The 18,643-nt window shown below is 30.0% G+C and overlaps 1 protein-coding gene across 4 annotated transcripts in view; it reads right to left on the minus strand.

The window, feature by feature from the left end:
* Positions 1-18,289, minus strand: part of LOC145296754 (dedicator of cytokinesis protein 7-like) — a 250,331-nt gene extending 232,042 nt beyond the window's left edge. For all 4 annotated transcript variants that reach the window (XM_080142795.1, XM_080142793.1, XM_080142792.1 and 1 more), the window contains exon 1: positions 18,156-18,289. In XM_080142795.1, coding sequence (XP_079998921.1) covers positions 18,156-18,196 — 41 coding nt within the window. In that variant the 5' untranslated portion in view covers positions 18,197-18,289. The remainder of the gene's footprint in view (positions 1-18,155) is intronic.
* Between the last annotated feature and the right edge of the window lie 354 nt (positions 18,290-18,643).

The raw sequence follows: 18,643 nt of genomic DNA on the forward strand, positions 1-18,643 counted from the left end.
CAAAAAATTGCCTGAGCAGCCCTATCGACATTCCCTGGTTGAGGCGCCTGAAGTGATTAGCAATGAACTTCTCAAGTAGAGGGTAAAGCCTGAGAGACTGGACTTCCTCATAGTGAACCGGAGCATACTTATCTCAGCCTGATAGTAACAGTTACTGTCAGACTGTTTGTCAAGGATGTATCTCAACATCCTCACTTATTGAGCTTGATCATTTGAAAACATTTTTTTTTTCTTTTTGACTAAGAGGATTTCAAGTGTTACAGAAAAGCGTACACAAAATGAATAAAACGTTTGTGTTTAAAGAAAATCTAAAATGTTAAATTGTTCTTCAACTAAAAATTTGACTTTTTCCTGTTAAAAAAGGCAAAATTTACAGCCTCTTAACTTAAAATGACTGCTTTATGCCAAACTTTTAAAGTAAATGTGGTGCGACTAATCCTTATTAATTCATAATTGTGCATTGAATGGATACCATAATAATTAGGTTGTTGCACCTTATAACAAAGGCCTATACAAAATTATAGCAAAATTGGCATAGTAGCTTATGAGAAAAAGTAGGATACAAACTAATGGAAATATAAATACTTTTCAAAAACATAAAATAAAATGATTTTTAGTTTATTTTCTATTTCTTAAAAAAATAAACACTTAATCGTTAAAAAGTAAAACCATAATTTTGATTTGTTAAACAAATTTCCGGGATTATTTATACTTTGATTAAAATATTGAAATCACATTTTCAAGTATTAATCTAATTTTCTGAATATCAATTTCAAAATACTAAACTATTAAAACAAAAAAAGAAATGTCTAGTGTGCACTTTACGTGAAGTGTAAAAAATAAATAAAATGAAACTGAAAGAGGATCAAAATATAATTTAGAAAAATAAAATTTCAAACAAATTTGGGGATATCCTCTTTAGTAAATGTGGTATTGTGGTGACTGAGATGATTTTAGTTAAATGTAAGATAGACATTTTTTTAGTGATTGTAACCAAGAATGACTCATCCCCCCCTCCCAAAACAAAATTTTAATAGCTTTGTTTAAAAATTTGTTTAAAATGTAATTTTTTTTTTAATTTTCTGCAAATAAACATTTCAAAATGTAGTATCTGTTCTAATTCTGTACTCAGTAAGTGAAGGAGAAATAATTCTTGACTGAGGCGATTTTTATTTTTGTTGCGACCCAGAGCATTTCTTTTTTTTTGGTAAGCTAGATTTCCTCTATGTTAAAAACTAATCTTGTGAGGAGGCAAGTAAATAAAGACATTAAAGATCATTAAACTTGAAAAATTTAGTTGGAAAAAAAAAAGGGTATCTTTTTGGTAGCATACACACATACATGCAAAAAAAAAACAAATAAATAATAATAATAAAAGTTTTCTTCACCAAGTACTGATTTTTGATATCTTTTAAACATAACCATATCATTTTCAAAAAAACGATAGAATTAAATATATGAATTAAGTAAATTGCAAACTGTTTTTCATTTTTATGGCAACCTACAGCCAAACGACAATCTGAATTACAACCCTTTAAACCTTAAACATAGCAGTATAAAATAAATCTAAGCTAAACATTTTTCACAATTTTCTTTTTTTTAACATCGCAAATAATTATGTAAATTCCTTATGATACATTTAGATTTTAACTAGCCTGGGTGCCCGGCGTTGCCCGGGTGTTTGAAGGTGTGTGTTGAGCAAAAAAAAAAAAGTTGTAATAGGCAGGCAGGCTCGAACTCGTACCGCAAAGGAAGATGTGAAAAAAAAAAAAAACATGACATCTTTGCTGTTGCATTCATCACCAAACCAGAAGTGACAAAGGTTTAAATTAAGACTAGTCAATCAAAAAGAGGGGAATGACTTTCGAAAATATCAGCAGAAAATGTGACTTCTCCTTGTAGAAAAGTACCTAGTTGAGGGTGAAGGAACTAATGTTTTTAGCTAATTTTTCGATATTTGTCGTCCAAAGGGTCGAGCTTCAATACAATACTAACCTCATGGACATCTGTTGCCTCTATCGAAAGTTTTAGGCAGCTATACATACATTTAAAGAGACAGATTTTATGATACCCAAATGTATGAAAGTAAAAATATTATTTTAAGAAACTCGACACAAAGTATATAACAGTAACAATCTATGCATTTGTGCATAAGCAATGTTAGGCTTAGGTTAAGGATTGAAATGGCAATAAGGAATTATTTAACTCCAACATCTCTAATTCTTCAATAATTTTCGCAAATCAATTTTCAATTTCTGCAGAATTTGCTCATTTTTGTGATAGCCCGAGTATACATATATGGTAGTCTGGCGAAGGTATATTTTCCAAAATATAACAATATTGATATTCCATCTGATCACCTAACACAAGTAAGAACACAAGTGTAAAATATTAATATATATATATATATATATATATATATATATATATATATATATATATATATACACATACACACACACACAATCTATATATCGATAAAAGTGAAAATGTGTGTGTGTGTGTACATTTCCCCACATAATAACTGTCAATTTTCAGTCTAGAGACTCGAGATTTGACATAAAGAGTATTGAGATTTGGGAAAATCTTTTTAATCAGTTTTTGGCCAGAAATTTGGCTGTCAAGAGGTCAATGTTCAACGATTTTGATATTTGAAAACCTTTGCAAATTCTATCAAATTCCTTTGCCAATTTTGGGTCTAAAGATTTGAAATTTTAGATGTAGGTAACTTGAACATGGGTAAAACTTATTTAATTTGAGATCAAAATAATAAATGTTAGGGGGTAAAAATTGAGGTCAAAGTTAAAAGAAATTGACCTCTGCAGAAATTTTTTGTCTAAACATTTGAAATCTTACATAAAGTGTATTCACACGTAGGGCAATTTATGAACAGTACATAGGACTGGAGCAAAGCTGGCTTGAACTGCTAGTACCAATAAAAATGACTGTGCATATCTTATTCCACCAACATCTTCATCTGCTTCAGTTTGTGTTGATCCGTTCATTACACTTCTGCATTGTATTGCCTTCTATGAAAATAAAATTTTCGTGATAATTTCCTTCTAAAAACTTATTCTTGCTTCTGTTTTAAAGAAAATAAATCAAATTTTGAAATATTTCAGAGGTAAAATTATGGATTCTTAACCAGTATTCTCTCTATATTAAATAAAAAAATAAAAAAAAATTTTTTTTAAATCTGTATGATGTATATACCTGGGTCAAAACAAAAATATCATATTCCAAAAATCATATAAATTGATCAAGTAGTTTTATTTTTATGAAGAAAATCATTTTTAAGCAATTAATAGGAATTTGTAGGCATTACAACATACATCTCAAAAGTTTGAATTTTTTGAGTTATATCCCTTTTTATGTAGACTTTTAAAAATGGCAGACAAGACAGCCTCTCTTCATTTACTAATAAAATTTGATTTTCTTATTTAAAACTAAAACTACTTAATCAATTTACGCGATTTTTGGAACATATTTCCATTTCATCATGGGTATATATAATAGAGATTTTTCTTTGTTTTTTTAACAGAGGGGGAATTTTGGACAAGACCCAAATTATGAAATAACATTAAAAATATACAATTAAAATATATAATTTCTGATATCAATTTTAAATTATATAAAAAGATGTTTGCAACTGAGTGAATTTGAAAAATGAACACCAGTGAAGAATCGAAAACTACTTTTTCTTTGCAGCTGCTTTTAATAAGACTCGAGTGTATTTTACAATAATTAAGCTGAAATTATGCATTCTTTTTTTCTTATTTTTTGCAACCAATCTTTTTTTATTTTTGACCCAATTTATTTATTTTGCAACCCATTGAAGTGTCAGGACCCATGGTTTGAAAAGCTCTGACATAATGTAACCCATTTTAACAAAAGGCTCATTATGTTGTCATTCTCCGCGCAACCAATGTGTCATCGTGTGTATGTAGATAAAGTCTATCGGTGAAACTGCACCCAATCAATATATCTGAGTATTATTTAAGAAATAGACCAACAATGTTTCATATGGTTGACTTTTATTGCTTTTAAATAAGAATCCAACAATATAAATATGAATAGCGAAAATGTATGAAAGGTTTAAAATAATGTGCCAAAACTAATAATTGAGTGCGCCAGTTTTACAACCGTGGTGCACGCCGGCTGGCAGGTGAGACTAAAGAAGAAAAGGGAGAAAGTTGGCATGAAGCCAGCAGATTGTTCATCTTTTTTTTATTCACAATAACAACCATGGATGATAAGAGTGAGACATTAATAGGGTGTGCGCACCCTTAAATGTCACAAGACGAGAGACTAAGACAGGATTATACTTTTAAAAAGGGTTTGATTATTTAGAATTCAACCTAATTAAAATTCAGAAAAATATTTATCATGTATGTACCTGTCACAAAACAGAGAGGTCATATTCCAAAAATCACATAAATTGATCAAGTAGTTTTATTTTTATAAAGAAAAACAAATTTTATAAAGAAGCAAAAAAGGACGGTCTCGCGTCGCCATCTTGAAAAAAAAAAGGGCAAATCAGACTTCTAATGTTAACGATTTCACATTAATCACTTTAAATTGTTTGAAAATGATTTTCTTTATAAAAATAAAACTATTTGACGAATTTTCGTGATTTTTGGAATATGACTTTTTCGTTCTGTGATGGGTACATACATCATAAAGATTTTTCTGTAGTTTTCTATTTTTAATTAGGTTGAATTCTAACTAAGAACAAAGTTTGTATTTGTTTTCAAAAAGGCTCAAAATGGAATAGGCCATTCTTCATCTGTGCTGTCACCATACATTACGAAGAAGTTGTTTGTATTATTTAGTCAATATAATAGAATTTCAAACAAATTTATATCAGGTAAAAAACACTATCATGTACTTACATGTCATGTTGAAATTAGTGTACATTCCAAAAATTTTGAAAAATGATTCGGTGAAAAAATAACTACAAGTAAAAATAGAATTCATCAAATAATCGAGTTTTATTATTTGTTTTAAATGTGGAAAAGTTGTGCAACCAATTCTGTGTATATATATATATATATATATATATATATATAAGACTTATCTACCCTGCTTTTTTTAACTCCACCATTCAATCAATAGAAAATGATGGGCCACTAGTGTCTATGATTTATGTGAGAAATAGACCTAGCACATCTTCCACTGGATAATTTTTCATAATTTTTGGAATGTATACTAATTTCGACATGAAATGTAAGTGTTTTTACCTGAAATGCATTTGTTTGAAATTTCATTATACTACACAAGTTTAATACAGCACATATCCAACACATGCCAGCATGTAAAACAGACATTAAAAACGATGATGATGATGATGATGATATAGCATAAACACATTGACACACCGGTTCTGATTATATCACTAAAGTTAAGCAACATTAAGTGTGGTCAGTACTAGAAGAGTTACCATTTGAGAATAGCATGTGCTGTATGTGGAGGATAGTGATACCCCTTCCCCTCTACAAAAACTAACTTTGTCAAAATCAGATTGTGATTAACAACCGCAAAATAGGTTACCACGTATAGCTTTGGGAACACTTTCATAGTGTTTCCAGAGAATTTTATACATACAATTTAAATTTCATTAAAACATTTGAACTTTTAAGGGAGGTTTGACCGTCATAATACATAGATTTAGGACGCTTTCCACTATCTTCTCTGGAAAATTTTACAAATGAAAGCATTGAGTTTTTATGTAAATTCTCTAACCTTTTTAAGAACACACACAGACATTTATATATATATTAGAAAGTTTTTGCCAAAGGTTTTATATATTAAAATCTATTAGCCATTGGTAATGTACATATATCAATAAAATTAAGCCAGGTAAATCGACTCAAATATTAAGCAACATGATTAACACTTCCGTAATCAAGCATTCATATATACTTGCAAAAAAACAAAACGAAAAAGATTAGATCATATTTCTATTTTTTTACAATTGTTTCGATATCAACTAGACAATTTTAAACTTTATATTGTTAAAAAATCTTTGAGGTTGGCATCTCCTCAGACTTATTGAAAGAAATACAAGGTTAATACGTATCTGAACATGTTTTCCTCTTGTTATTAACGGTATCCCGCAGTGTGATCCATCTCATTATGTTTTGATAAATCCTTTGTTGTTTTGGTCTTTGCAAGTGTGTATATATATATATATATATATATATATATATATACACATACACTATATTTTTTCAGCCTGTTAAAATTGGACAAAAGTTGACTGAGAATGAATGAGTGCTTTATGCCAAATTGATGGTTGAATATGATTAAATTTGTGTTTGTTTTTGCATTAAATACTAATCCTGATTAAGTCCTAACTGTGCATTGAACGGATACCATAATAGTTAGTTTGCTGCACCTTATAGCAAATGTCCATACAAAATTTCTGCCAGATTAACCCAGTAGTTTCCGAGAAAATGTGAAATAGACAGACAGATTAAGAGAAACATAATATAGACTATTTCCTTCTCTATAGACTAAAACTAGTTTCTGCATTTGCCTGTGAATAAACTAACAGTTTTGGAGATGATACAAAAAAAAAAAAAAAAAAAAAATCAGCTGAATTTTTTTAATTTAAAATTTTCCAGTGCGTGCTTACATACATGCCATAGTAAAATTAAGCCCTCTTATTTTTCCTTCTATCAACCTCAGGAAGAATGTGCATCAACGAACGTGCATAGATTTCAACAGATATAGTATTTTAATTTAACATATTGCACCTCACCATTCGCTTGGCATTTGCAATAACCATCAACAAGGTTGAGGAACAATTTTTACATTTGTGTGACTTACATCTACACACTGATTGCTTCTCAGACAAGTATATTTTGCGTGTCCTACAGTCAGCAAATCAGACAATCTCTATATCTGCACAGAAAATGGAACACACCCAAAATATCAGGTATCCACAAGTATTGAGAGCATAAGCATGTAAGAAACATGCATTTTCTTTTTTGCTTGTTTTCCATTTAACCAAACTGGGCCACAGGAACACATAGCCGGGTACAGCTAGTATATATATATAAGATATAAAGATAGATTTAACATTTAAATTAATGACATAACCAGTCTGAGGTGAAGATAAATATTAATTAAAATAATTTAAATAAACCTTTTAATCATAGTTTTTCTTGAAAAATAGCATGTAAAAGGAAAAAGAATCAACAGATATATCGTAACATGTATATAAAAATTTATACAAAACTAAGACAAATTGAGAACTGAATAGTTGGGTGTATAAATAGAGATTGAAGGTGTAGATTAAGATTTGGAAATCAATAAAATAAATCAGAGAGGAAAAAATAATTAGAAAAATTAGAAAAAACATTAAAAGATTGAATGAATATAAAAATAGGAAATTATAGAAGTATCATCTAACAAGAAATACGAAAGTGGGATATTTACTCCATTTGAAGGTAATCAGAAAAAAATTAAAAAAAAAAATAAAATGAAGAGGAATGAGGTGAGTCCAACTGCTTTATTCCTTAAAAATAGGGATTAAGAATGTATTCATATATATATATATATATGACAAATGTATTTTAGTGTCTGAAGAGTAGTTATTTTTGGAATATTTTTAAATATGTTTAAATTTGTCCGAATGGTTACAAAACAATTGTAACACATAAGGAAATACACCATATGATGTCCTTATTTTATATTTTGTTGTCTTGATTTTTGCAAAAATATACGCATACTCCGTTATTAAAACCAATAATCATAGAACGTAATTGAGTTGATTTATATGGACTTTGATTTTATTGGTACATGAACATTACCGGAATTTTAATATATAAAAATTTTGGTAAAAATAATATTAATAAGATTATATATATATATATATATATAGATAGATAGATAGATAAATAGATAGAGACAGAGAGAGAGAGAAATAAAAGGTTAGTTTTAAGAAGTTAAATGGAATATTCAGCATGTAAGAAAAGAACACCCAACAATGAAATATAGAAAAGTTACAAACAAAAAAAAAGTAAATTAAACTTTTAGGAGTAAATGAACAATGTCTTTTCTATAAAGTTGCTTAATATTTTCTTGTTGGGATTGTACATAGATCAACTCTAATAGAAGCAAGTGGTTAAATACGGCTTTCATTTTGAATAGCAACCACTAAACTGCAATAGTTTTGTGATGCGTGGGAATGGAAGAAAAGGATGCATTGGTGTAGGGGAGCCAAAAATAAAACAAATTGAAAGTCGGAATTGAATTGTCAATTGATGCCGCCCTTCAGTCTCAAAAGACAATGGATACTCCCTGTAAAAGTAGTTGCGTGTGTAATTGTGAGGCATGGGTTGCATAATACCCACCACATCCTCCTGAATCAGCACTGCTTGTATCCAGTGGCAAGGAGAAGTCTAAAACGACTGGAAACTGCCGAGATAAGCGGGGAGCATATACAGCACCTGAAATACTCAAATGGTCACCCATTTTAGTACTGACGAGTCTCAATGTTGCTTAACTTAGGTGATCTAATGGGAACCGGTGTGCCAATGTGGTTATGCTGAATTGAATTGTAAAAAAGGAAAATAGAGATAAAATGTGTATATAAAATATAGTTCAGACCTGACAGTGACACGAGGTTGTTTTGGGAGAAGGGGAGGAAAAGCACAGTGCTTTAAAAGAGTCATGCAGTTTAAAAAAAAAAAAAAAAAATTGCTTGGTCCTCACTTCACCACTTATGAGAAAAATCCAACCTGGATACCACACACATCTATATATGATGAGAATAATGGAAATAGTATTCTGACGAAATAGAGAGAAAAAAAAAAAGGAACAAACCAAGTTATGTGTTCAACATTTCGCTATTTTGTTTTATCTCTCTATATCTACATATATAAAACTGTCATCCTATATGTTCACAAACTCTCCCCAATTTTTTTTTAGATAGAGCCCCATGATCTTCTATTATATAAAGGGCAGTTGTATGTGTGTATGATCAACTAAAAGTCAAAAATAACAAAACAAACACAAGATTGGTATATTCGTGAATGGAATTACTTTGGATAAATAATATCTAAAATATAGAATGATGATCAATCAGGCCAGGTTTCATTAGGGAGGGTCAGTTTTTGAGTGTTATAATTTACTAATTTGGAAAGAAAATGCTGACTCATACATTGAAAAAGCTATTATATAAAGAAAAGTGTGTGTGTGTGTGTGTGTGTCCAGCTAGAGCGTAACTTATTGGGCAGCGGGGGATTGGAGAAAGGGAGAGGTAAAACAGAGAAGTAAAGAGACAGATAGAAAAAGATAGAGGTGTAGCAAATTATTATTTCACAAACGGATTCATTACGAGACATCCAAAGAGCAATAACTCAATTGAAATTATTTCAAGTTTTTAAATAAACGTGAATTCTACACAAACTAATTCTTGTCTTCTCGTGTATGGATACAGTAAACAGACCAGGAGCAGTGCAATTTTGATTATAAACACAGTACGTGGTAAAAATCAACTCAGTTTAGTGAGAAACATCTATCCTCCTAACTCCATCACGAGATGTAAAAATTATTTATCAAGAAATATGCATACTGAGGTGATTCATGCCAATGGATGAATACCTTACTATCTAAACATTTATTGAGAATTGGCATCATCATGTTATGGAGAAGTGTTAATTAGAATTCAGACTTTTTCATTTTATTTTATGAGTTTGACACCTCCCTGCACTAAGCGACTCCAAGGAAATGAATATTATAATTTTTGGCACTTGTACATTTTAGGTTTCAAAAACAATTTTTTTTTTTTTTTTTTTTAATAATTCTACTAGGAACATGGGGAGACAATTCAAAGAGTTACTAAAGTTTTGTGTAACTTATTGCAAACACTAAATGAACAAAATTTAACAATTATCTCAACATATAGTGAATTGAAATAAATTATTTTAGGTTTTATAAAATAAAATTACAACATAATTAATGTTTTATTTTGTGCTATTGCGTTAATTTAGTTTGTTGTTTCTTTAACATATAAATTCTGCAAAAATTTAACTCTTTGAACTGGTCTCCACTTATTTCAAGTGGAATTCTTCAACATTGAAAAAAAATAATAATGTACTCTAAACCTAGGTGTCAAAAATTGTAATATTCATTTCCTTGGAGTCACTAGGGACAAAATTAGTGCAGGAGGTGGGTTGGGGGATAAAAATAATTACTGTTTTATTGTTACTGGTTTCAAAATCAATAAAATTAGATCAACTTCGGTTAGCCAGATTTTTTTTTTTTTTCTGCCTATTATACTGAACCAGTTGCCAGAGAGAAAGAGAGAGGCATTTTGAAGGAAAAATAGAAACAAAGAATGAGAAAGAAGCTTTAAAAGAAAAATATTACACACTAGCAAGGAGAGCCCGGATGTACCCGGTTATAAAATATGTTTAAATATATTTTAATTTGTCCAGATTTCGCATATACTATTATAGAGTCGTGATTTCAAAAGTAAAAAAAAAAAAGTATTTGGGTGCCATCAGCTAGAATCGAAACCAAAAGCAAAAGTGTAGCATTCAAAGCTGGTGATGTTATCACTGTACCAACTTGATATGCAGATGAACTGATTAAAAATTAAAAATAAACTAAGATGAATGTACAAAATGTATAACGTTTTCAATTTTGACCCCTTAAAAACTATTTTTTTACCGACTAAAGACCCCTAAAAGAACAGTCTGTAAAATATCCAATTATTTGAGGTCCCTAGCACCACTCTGCGACTTTTAGTTTTAAAAGAGATAAAGTTTGAAAATATGGAGACAGACATATAGCCTTTTATATATAAGATTTTTAACTCATCTATTTTGTTGTATATGCCCCCCCCCACTTCCTGACAATGCCAAGTAGCCATGTTAATCATTTAATAACAAAAACAACTGGAAATATGGATTTCTGGGAGCCAGATTTTTGGATGACCTAGAATACCAGAGAAATGAGAAATAAATAATTATCCTCTTTTCCTTGAAAAAAACAAAAAAAAAAAAAAAAAAGAGAGGAAATATTTACTTCCTGGAAATGGAAATACACAACTCCATCTAAAATGAATATCCTATGATGCATCATATGGTTGACTCACTTGTTTAGAATTAATTAGCAATCCAACAAGCAGCAGAATCCCACCCATTCACTGTAGCTATCCCTAATTCCTAGAAAAATTTCTATTCTAATACCTTCACTTCTTGAACCACTTCCCTACCCTGGTCCCTCAAGTGTATCAACACACAGAAATTTAAATGTAATGTAAACAAGTATTTTGCTGCACAACTCCACACTTAAGATGTCCCTATAAATCTGTCCTCTAATTCACAGTAGCCCCTTACACCTCAATAGCAATGTGCCTCGCTTGAAATGAATAAAAATAAAATAGAATATAATGTTTTATTCTTTAAAAAAAAATTTTTTTTTCTTAATCCGATATATTTTTTTCATTAAAAATAAAATTCTAATTCGCTTTTTTAACTTTTTAATGGACGTAAAATTGCTGGGGGATTTTTTCCCCCTCAGTATCAAAGCCAACAGTCTAGGCCATTTCTGAAATGGCTTTTTTCTTTGTTGACTGCTGTATGCTGTTAGTCCTATGCAGTTCTAGGAGATTCACCCTCCTACACTTTGCCTTCTCTCTTTAACGGGTAAGTTTGCTGCTAATCCGTTTAGGCGCCCCTACTGGGGAATGCATTTTCGCTGGCTAGAGTGTTCCTTCTTGGTCAAACTAGCTCATTAACCCCACTTTTCGACCCTTGTGTCACATCATGGCATGGAGTGAGATAAATAACGCATCATATAGAGGAAGAGTGTTGAGTCTATAATCTCTTGAATTATAAACCATGTAAATTTCAGAAAAGTTTCTGATGGGTAGCTATTCAGTACAAGTTCTGGAGATGAAGAATTTGCAGTGGGTAGCTGTTCTGTACAGGTCCTGTACAATATATTTTTGCAGGCAAAGAACAAAAGATCTTTGTCTTGTTGACACAAAAAAGTATGTGCCAGAATGCTAAAATATGTGTGTTGGTACAGTTGAGGGACCAGGGTACAAAATTTTTATGGAGCAATTCTGGTTTCTGGTTGGTTTCTAGTAGAACGTGGCTCCATTTGATTCATTAGTTCCTATCGCCAGTGTCTATAAGTAGAACCTTCCAACTTTCTGTGATCATACCTTCATTATATCAAAAATACTGCAACACAATGTGGCCTCAATTCCAAACAAACTCCACTAAAATTTTATTAAAATTACATGAAAGTAAATTAATTATGAGAAAAAACGATTTTCGGAAAAATGGTCTTAATCAATACAATATAGGGGATCGATTTACTATAACGTTGTATTAGAAACTGAACACCCCTACAAATATTTAAATATTAATTTTTTTTTTTTTTTTTTTTGATAATTTGGTAGATTTAAAATCAACAAAAATCCGCTGGAAAAAAAAAATCCTTTATTTAATTATCTTTCCAAAACTGTATTCTTGTATACAAAGAGAGAGAGAGGGGGGGGGATAAAGGAAACAAAAATTTTAAGTTATTTAGATTTAGATAAATGTCACAAAAAATTATAGAATTTAAATTTAAAAAAATGAAATTAATTTACTATTCGGAGTCCACAAACTCCGAAGGACAAGATCGCATGGCGTCTCCATATTTAGAAGGGAGATGCGCTAGGTGTGTCAGAATTTTTTAGGAATTTTTGACACCCTTAACCCAAAACTGCGAATAAAATATAAAAAACTCGTAATTTCTCTTTTTAAAGTGGGTTGTTTATTTTCTTTATGGAATATACTTCCAAAATAAACTATTAAAGTTTTTTAAAAAATAATAGAAATATTATTTTTAAAAAAAAGTGTTTACAAAGTGCATGCACATGCTCATGCAGCCATTTTTTCTACGTAATGAAATGAATTGACTTTTACGAGTTAAATTTTTTTCAATTTTTTCAATTTAAAAATCTATCAAAATTTTTCTATTGGTTCAATTTTTACGATATTCGCAGGTTTAATGTAAAATTTTATGCTCTTTCCAATAAATCGAATATTCTAGACAAGGGTTGTTTTTTTTTAATTCACCCCCCCCCCATTTTGAAATGTCTTTTAAAATGAAAATAATTTTCTCACCTAAGGTTTATATATTACAAATTGAAGATAAAAGATCAATAAATAAAATAATCTACTTTAAAATAAAAAAAAAAGAATAGTTTTGTGCAAATTTACCTGTAAAGTAAAAAATTTAAAACCTTTTAAAAAAAAAAAAACGTTGATTTTTTTTTAGTGAGATCTCATAATTTGAAAATATTGTCCAGTAAATGTCGGTCACTTACAATATTTTTTTCTATTTCATTCAATGTGGGTTTTTTTTAGATATTAAAAAAAAAAATTCATTGCATAAAGAAGAAATAAAATATTTTAAATAAAAAAAACTCATGTATTTCTTTAACTGAATAAAAAAAGATCGAAAATTTGCCGGGGGGGGGGGTGTTTATAAAAGTAAACTTACTTATGAGTGAAATGTGATCATTTTTCAAGTACAGTGACCTATATGGATTAACTTTGTTGTTGACAGCACACATGTCAGAAATATAAAGGGGAGATAAGGCACATGTCAGAAATAATTAATTAGGCCTCCATATTTGTCAACTGGAAGAAAGAGAGACAAATCCGCTCTGAGATTCTGAGATTAAAATTTAAAATCGTGGTCTTTTCCGATGCTTGCTTAAAAAATACTTTTATTTAAAAAGTACATGGAATATAAAATATAAATATGGACAAATTCTTATAAATGAAGAATGGAAGTACCCATTGATTAGTATTTTTTATAGGTAAGTGATTTTTTGGAATTTATGTATATTTACTATATTTGGAGTAAGTTTAAATTCGTTGAATTTCTTGAAATCTTTTTTAAAGAAAACCGATTTTAAAAAAATTGCATATTTTTCTATTAAAACTTTTATTATTTTAAAATTTGGTCTTTGCTCCTTCTACTGAAAAAAATTAGGGTTTAAATTACATTTTTCAAGCAGTTATAAGCTTTGAAAGATAGTGAGTCTAATTATTCAAATGTTTATCACTCATTTTTAATGGCGGCATTTGACACTTCTAGAGATGCGCTGGATAGATAATCTACACTGTTGTTCGCAGACTACAAACAGAAAATTTCATTTTGAATGCTTATAAAAGAGAGGCGATAGATTGATTTTTTTAATATGCCCTTTACTTACTAAACCGTCATGTCGAAAATAGAAATATATCCAAAAATTACGAAATTTCATTCAGTAGAACAACTCCTGATGCGTTTTTAATTTTAAAAATTTCGCTATCAACTAATCATGCTGAACGCCATTACGATGATATGAAAAGAAATTGGAATCTCAGGGAGATATCAATCGTACCAGTTATTATAGGTGCCACAGAGGAAGGTGTATCGGAATTTTTGACACCCCTAACACGAAATTGCGAATAAAATATAAAAAACTCGTAATTTCTCTTTTAAAAGTGGGTTGTTTATTTTCTTTATGGATTATACTTCCAAAATAAACTATTAAAGTTGTATAAAAGGTAATAGAAATATTATTTTTTTATTTTTTAAAAAACAGTAATGAAATTTTACGAGTTCAGTATTTTTCAATTTTTAAACTTTAAAAATCTATCAAAATTTTTCTATTGATCCTATTTTTACGATATTTTCAGGGTCAATGTGAAATTTTATGTTCTTTCCAATAAACTGAATATAATATTTCAGACAAACGTTTTTTTTTCAATTCACCCTCCTCATTTTGAAATGTCTATTAAAAAGTAAATAATTTACCAAAGTTTTATATATCACAAATTGAAGATAAAAGATCAATAAATAATATATTCAAATTTAAAACAAAAATAAGTACTGTTTTTTAGAAATTTACCTGTAAAGTTCGAAGTTTAAAACCTTTTTTTTTAATCACGTTTTTTTTTTTTAATTTAATTGAAAAAAAAAATTAGGGTTTGAATTACATTTTTCGAGTAGTTAAGCTTGGAAAGACAGGGGGGTCGAATTATTCAATCTCCATTAATTACTTTTTAATTGTAAATAACTTTCTACTTGATGAATTTTCGTAATTTTTGGATATGTTACTATTTTCGACATGACAAGTATTGTTTTTGCTTAAAAGGACTTGTTTAAAAATTGATCTTTCGTCACTTTTATACAAGCACCTTGTTTTGATTTTTGGGGTTTTTTTTTTATTAATATTAAAATTTTACTGGAGTATTTTATGTATCTTTTTGTGTAAACTAATCTTTTTTGGTTCTTCGTCATTGTAGCGAAATCCGACAGTCGAAAAATGGGGTTTCATTAAAAATAATAAAAAAAAATGACTACTTACTGTTTTTATCAATTTCAACAATAAGCAATGTTATCTACTTCATTTTTATATCACAATTTGAATTAGTTAAATAGTACTGCAACTGCATTATTACATAATATTACAAAAGTTTGTACCAATAAATGATTGCGTGACATCCACCATTAATTGTAACAAGATGGATCGAGTTACTTCCCTTGACCTGATGTTTTTTTTTTATGTACGCATTTGACATTGTTTGCAAAAACTATTTTCGTTTATTAATAATTTTCTATCTCATCATTTTTCGTAATTTTTGGATATTTTCATTACTGCGACATGACAATTTAATGGATAGCATTGGTTTCGCTTGGAATTCAATATTTCAATTTTCGAATTTCGCTGCAATAACGAAGAAACTATTTTTTTTTTTTTAACTGAAGCAAGTATATCAAGTTTTCCTGTTATTTTATTTTGAACTGTCATATTCCGTATGTATCAACAATATAACAGCAACACTGTAGCAACAGTGTCTCTATTTGCCTTCCTACGAGGGCAGACTTAGACACGAGGTCAGATTTTAATGTTGAAAATCCAGATCCCTCCAAGAAAGGGACACTTTGGATTGTGACAAAAATAAATAAATAAAACTGCCTCGGCCTAGAAGGATTCCCCCTTCCGTTACAATAATAAATAGAAAATGTTAGCATTAAAAATAAAACATTCGACCAAACTAAATTCAATAATTCAAAGAATGTAGAAGAAAATTTCAGAAATATTTTGTCGAAAGACAAATGTAAAAAAAAAAAATGCGTTGATCGCTTCTTCAGCAACAAGAGATAAAGAAAGAAACGAACTAATTTCTTAAATCTACGGATGATCAAAAGCGACACTTTTTTCTTTTTGCCATTTTCGACTTTTAAAATAATAAACAATCCGTTAAACAAAAAAAATTGCATTTAAATAAATATACAATTGTTCATAAATCTGCATATTGAATGACAATCTTAATGATTGAAAATGTTCGCGTACAATATGAATTTACAATGGAGCGTATTTTGGTCGGGTTTCATTGTTTTCAAATTTGTGTTTACTTAAAACCACGCGGGCACTTTTCGGTATAGACAACAAAACGAATATATATTTCTAATCATAATAACCATTTCTGTAGAGTCTGATGAAGTTACTGGGTCGTTGATACGATTCGGTAACCGAAACATGTGTAACTAAACAGACAAAACGGTAATAAAAAAATATGTATTTGCTCTGCAATAGTATAGAGCACTTTCTTCAGCTATTTACTAATTACCATTTTTGCTATATATATGTTCAGAAAATATATATTAATAAAAAGCGGATCTGAATGAACCCCCCCCCCCCGCCTATATCGTAAAATTAATTCTTTTTCATATTTTCTTATTTTTTCCTGCGGATTATCGTCGATAACACACTTATTTTTCATATTAGCAGGAATTCTTTTTAAGTATATGACTTTTAACGTCGGGGGGGGGGTCACTTAAATTATAACGTTCTATTAAAAATTGATACCATAATTTTCGGTCAATCAGCAAAACTCTCCTTATTAAGCTATTTTTTTGCGGTGTAAAAAAAGTTTGGTATTTTTTTTACGACCTGCCCCAACCACACCATGGTAAGAACGGCTTTCGGAATAAACACCCCCAACCTCCCCATGTTAAGAACAGCTTTCGGAATAAACACCCCCCACCACCAACCTCCCCATGTTAAGAATGGCTTTCGAGGTTGGGGGGGGTGTTATTCCGAAAGCCGTTATTAACATGGGGAGGTTGGGGTATTTATAATACGCTGGGGCTTGTAAAAATTCACCCATTTTTTTTTCCTGCTAATATATGAAAGTTAAGTTTGTTATTGACGATAATAATTTTACGGCAGGGAGAGCTCGTTCAGGTCCGCCAATAAAAATATACAGAAAATGCAGAAATTTTTATGATGTACGTACTCATGACAGAATAAAGATGTCATATTCCAAAAAACAATTTGATAAACAAAAATATCATAAAAATTCAACTCGAAAATACTATTAAAAATAGCGCGGTAACATAGATGCATAAGCACCAAAACGTAGTTTTAAACTGATTCGACCATTTCCTGGACTAACCCGGGTATCTCCGTCGATACTCGGGACCGACTTGGTAATTACTCTAAATACTCATTCCTTACGAATAAGTACCGAAGATAACAAGTAAGGACTAGTAGCCATGATCGAATTTTATGTCAAAATTTCAGTTATTGTTGTTCCATAACTGAACCTAACAATCAAAACTATAAAAACATTTTTTTTAATAATAATAAAAACGATAACGATTCATTAATAAATGATTACACTTTATAAAATAACTGTTTGGTAATGATATACAGTTGCAGTGTCATGTTTTGCTTTGAATTTTATGTTTCTTTTGGTCATCCGTACATAAATCGGAATTGTATGTTTTTCGACTATTTTTCTAATAAAGCTGGTTTACTTATTAAAAAGAAATGAAACAGATAACATATTCGGTTTTTCTTCAGTTTATAAATGTAATAAAAGATACAAATTTGTACAGAAAAATAATTGGTACTTGTGCATTTTATAACTAATTATTAATGAATAATAAAAAGAAAATTGAAGGAGCTATCAAAATAATCGTTCGCTGCCTGCACTTCACTGCAGTAGTCTTGTACACAGAGCTGTTTATATTTATAAAATCTGTTAAAATACATGAATTTTAAGTGGGAAAGTAGAGAATGAAGAGAAAGGATGATTCGATGAAATTATAAACGAATAAAATCATGGACTTACTTATTTAACTTTTGGGCAAAAGCCCTCTGTCCGGTAGACATGTTTGGCTCTTACCCCACACCGACTGACGTCATTGAGCAGAGAAGATTGGTAGTATTCTGGAAGCGTTCCCGAATAAACGATTCTATTATTCTTGAATAGTAGAATAGCAGAATCGTGACATCATTGAAGAGGAAAGTGCATCTCTCAATGGTCACATCCAAATACCCTCCTTCCGCTTTTTCTTCATTTCTCTCTCTCTCTCTCTCTCTCTCGCGCTCTCTCTCTCTCTCTCGCGCTCTCTCTCTCTCTCTCTCTCTCTCTCTCTCTCTCTCTCTCTCTCGTTTCATTCTCATTCTGTCTGCATCAGGCGATTATACATATGTTTTAAATCTTTATTCATTCTTTTTTGCTTCCAATTATAAGAATAAAAAAGTAGAATAGCAGAATAAAAGAATCGTGACATCATGGAAGGAGAAGTTCGTTCTCTCTCTCTCTCTCTCTCTCTC

This window comes from Euprymna scolopes, chromosome 17 (genome assembly GCF_053919585.1).
Source record: "Euprymna scolopes isolate OS-2025 chromosome 17, ASM5391958v1, whole genome shotgun sequence".
Taxonomy (NCBI): Eukaryota; Metazoa; Mollusca; class Cephalopoda; order Sepiida; family Sepiolidae; genus Euprymna; species Euprymna scolopes.